General features: G+C 44.6%; 1 protein-coding gene across 1 annotated transcript; it reads left to right on the top strand.

Annotated features, from left to right (window-relative positions):
* Positions 1–416: 416 nt before the first annotated feature.
* Positions 417–1,855, top strand: LOC107055037. The gene has a single exon (XM_015298066.4). The coding sequence runs from the start codon at positions 540–542 to the stop codon at positions 1,131–1,133; it is 594 nt and encodes a 197-aa protein (XP_015153552.2). The 5' UTR covers positions 417–539; the 3' UTR covers positions 1,134–1,855.
* The last annotated feature ends 1,542 nt before the right edge of the window (positions 1,856–3,397 follow it).

Genomic DNA, 3,397 nt, shown 5'->3' with positions numbered 1-3,397 from the left:
AATGTGAATTTCTTTCTACAATTAACAAATGGGCTAGGAAACAAGACGAGACCCAAATACTATTTACTTTAGTAATACAAACTAATAGCTGTAAAGTGCAGTATTGGCTGAGAGTCATGGTGAGTAACTGACTTCCTAAGTGCTGCTGGTGATATCAAAAGACCAAAAAAAGACTGTCCCTGGAACTCAAGCAGGCTTTAAAGCTGTAAATCTTGTGCCCAGCCCAATACTGGGGATCTTACAGAGAGTTCACAGCAGGTTTTGCACTCATCTCTATGCTCCTCAGAACATCGGGTCACAGAATCAAACACATCCTTATGGGGAGGGGTTAGGGTGTGGGTCCTAATTAATCACTTTCTAATTTGCAGGTGGGATAATTGCCCTTTGAGTTATATATACCACTCAGCTTAGCCCTAGGAAAGAAGCTTGGGTCTCTGTCTACTTCTGACTAAAGGCTTTGCTGAAGTTCCTCAGTATCCCAAAGCCTAACAGTTCTCTGGAGAAGGCTGCCAGGAGGATTACTGCTGTACACCTTGATAATGGGAAATGAAATCAGCCACGAGAGGTATTGCAGAAGGTCTGGGAAGCCTGAAAGGCAAGAAGCTGAGCAAGAAAAGGCAGAAGCTGATCTTTCTACTGCTCAGAAGCCTCTACCGGGGAGCAGTGAGAATCCTCTTCCAGAGGAGAAATCACAGGATGCTGCTGTGGGGATGCAGAACGAAGATCCAGAAAGTGAAACAGCTTTATCTTCCCTGCAACACATGCAGAAGTCTGTGCCACAGATAGCAGTGCAAAGCACAGAGCTGCAAGACCGTGGTGAGACTCAGCCCTTTGTGCAAGAGCCAGAAGAGACTGAAACTGAGCCTGCTGTGGTGAGTCCAGACATGCTAATGTGTGTTCCAACTCAGGAGAGGGCTGCAACAGCTCAGCCAGCTGTAGGAGAGACAAAAACTGACCTGGCTCTGCAGGCTGCTGGGGAGGTGGGAGATAGAGAGGCAGAAGATGTGGTGATCAACCAGGCAGCAGTGGAAAAACACTCAGTGGTGCACAAGAGACCAAGTGGAAAGCTGTGCAAGCCAAGTCCTCTCTGCAGGTGGCTGAAGAAACTCCAGTCCTCTGCTGAGAAGAAGTAAGGTCAGGACTGAAGCAATTGCTAGTCAAGTGTGAGGCTTCCTATGAACTATCAAAGGACTGTTAAGTGTTTCCTGGGACTGGAGAGAAAAAAAAAAGACTAAGAATTAAAGTAGAAAGAAAATATTTTGTCATCTTCAAGCTGTGTGTCTGCTGTGTGGTTCTGGCTGTTGTAAAGGCCTGGGTGCAGCACAGAGGGTATCCCAGCTGGATGTGAGAGAAAGGGGAACCTGAATGGCTCTGATCCCCCTCTGATCTGCAACTTGTGAGCTTGGCTGTTCCTGTTGCTCACTGGGCTCTGTCTTTAATAGCCTTCTTTCTGAACCTATGTAGAAGTGCAGTGTACAAATCTCTATCTTTGTGGTGCTTCCCACCATTTGACTTCCTTCCACTTGCTTTTAATAACTTGTTCTGTCTGATAGACCAAGCTTAGTGCATTAGTATTATCAAGCTAAATAAATACCTTTATAAAAACACTAAATGTTTACAAATGTGTAATGTTAATAGTGGGTGTTGTGTGGGAGGGTTGGTAAACAAGGGGCTCTTGTTTTGCTACTAGAATTGATTGCTTTGTGTGTATTTTTAATGTTTGCAAGTCAATAAAAGCTAGTTTTATTGCCTCAAATGAAGCATTGACTACAAGTGAAAGGGCTTTAAGGGAGGGAGGAGAAATGGGATGCTATAGCCTATCCTCAGCTGCAGATGATGATACAACAAGGAGGGCTCCCTGCTGAGCAGGAGAAGCATGGAAGCCAACAGCTTATACTTTGGTTACCATGGGGCTGCCTCCAGGAAGAGGTAAGGATGTATAGTCTGCCCAATGGCCTTCAGCTTGATTACTGTGCCATCTGTGTGGTTCATGTCACAGAACTGACCTATGTGTGTCTGCACTACTGCAGAGCAAGGTCACCTACAAACACTAGGCCTTGCTCTGTTAAAGAAACCAGCTGGTAAAAATTCTCCTGGGAGATTCAGAGAAAACAACCACTGAGAAGCTGACTTGTAGGCAAAGACAGCGAGCGGGCTGCAGGGGCTGTGCTAGAAGCATCCCAACCTGCCTTCAAAAAGCAGGGAGGGCCAATGTATCCTCCAGGAAAGCTAATGAGCAAACAGCCTGCACTCCTGAAACTTACCGCCAGCTTCCCATGCCTGAGGTAGCTATGCTGCTGTTCCCTGAGTGTAACCCTCCAATTGCTGTTCATGAATAAAACACTGCTATGGAGCAGGGATGAGACCATTCATCCTATTTCTAGCTGGGCATATAAGGAACGGAATGAGTAAACTGCTCATTCTAGTCCTTATTATTCACCACTTTCCTTTACATAAGATACAGTTCAATGTTCTGCCCAGCTGTTTCTCATCTTGACAGGTGCCCCACCAGCTTACCCAGGGACAGCACTGTGCTTTAATAGCATTAATTGCTGTATTGATGTTGCTAATGCCACGTTTAACAAGCTTGGGGTGCACCTTAACGCTTCTCTTGCAACAGAATACAAACTAAAATAGCTTCAGCATATATATTTCTATACCTTAATCAAAAGCAGTTAGCTGTGCAAGGAAAGAAATATATAAGTAGCAAAGCAGCTGTTTTTCACCATGTGCTCAGAAGCACCATCTGGTGCGCTGCCTCTTCTGATGCAAAATGAGTTCCTTGGTTGTTAATGACCTATAAGGATAACATTTGCTTGCTGTAATCTCCAGGTCCCCAAAGAAAATGTTGTAGGGAGTTTTTAAACAGAGTTCAACAAGGCGCACCCCAAAAGAAAGAACAACAAGCTAACCACGTGAGTGCTTCCCTATATGCATCTGAAGGTGTAATGTCTGCTTGCACCTTCACCTGGACAATAAAAAAATCCCTGTTGTCTTAAAGAACATTTTCTTGCTATTTGCATCAATATACTCCCTCATTATCTACCTTTTAAAAGCATTTATCTTACTTCCAGCATCAGCACAGTAGGAGAAAAATGTTCACTGTGTAACTGCAGAAAATGTCTTACCCAGAAGTAACAATCTGTTGGAGGTTCAAAAGATGCTCCATGGAAGGATAAAGTCCTGCCAGCAAGCAGCACCCCTTAACCTCACCCATCACACAGGGCAATCTGACCATGCTAGCCTGCACGCATTCATAAGCTAATAAGTCTTCTAAGAGCCAACTGCTAGGGAAAAGGTAGGTTTTATGCTACCAAAAAGCAATGAAGCTCATCCCACAGCACAGCCAATATGGAGTTTTTTAAAGCACTAGCCAAAACACACGCTCCCATTCTCC

Source organism: Gallus gallus, chromosome 24 (assembly GCF_016699485.2).
Source record: "Gallus gallus isolate bGalGal1 chromosome 24, bGalGal1.mat.broiler.GRCg7b, whole genome shotgun sequence".
NCBI classification, from domain to species: domain Eukaryota; kingdom Metazoa; phylum Chordata; class Aves; order Galliformes; family Phasianidae; genus Gallus; species Gallus gallus.
Note: the sequence above shows the minus strand (reverse complement) of the source record. Positions and strands in the feature narration are given on the sequence as shown.

Coding starts and splice junctions, on each gene's coding strand:
- LOC107055037 (XM_015298066.4), top strand. CDS start 540: ATGGGAAATGAAATCAGCCACGAGAGGTATTGCAGAAGGTCTGGGAAG.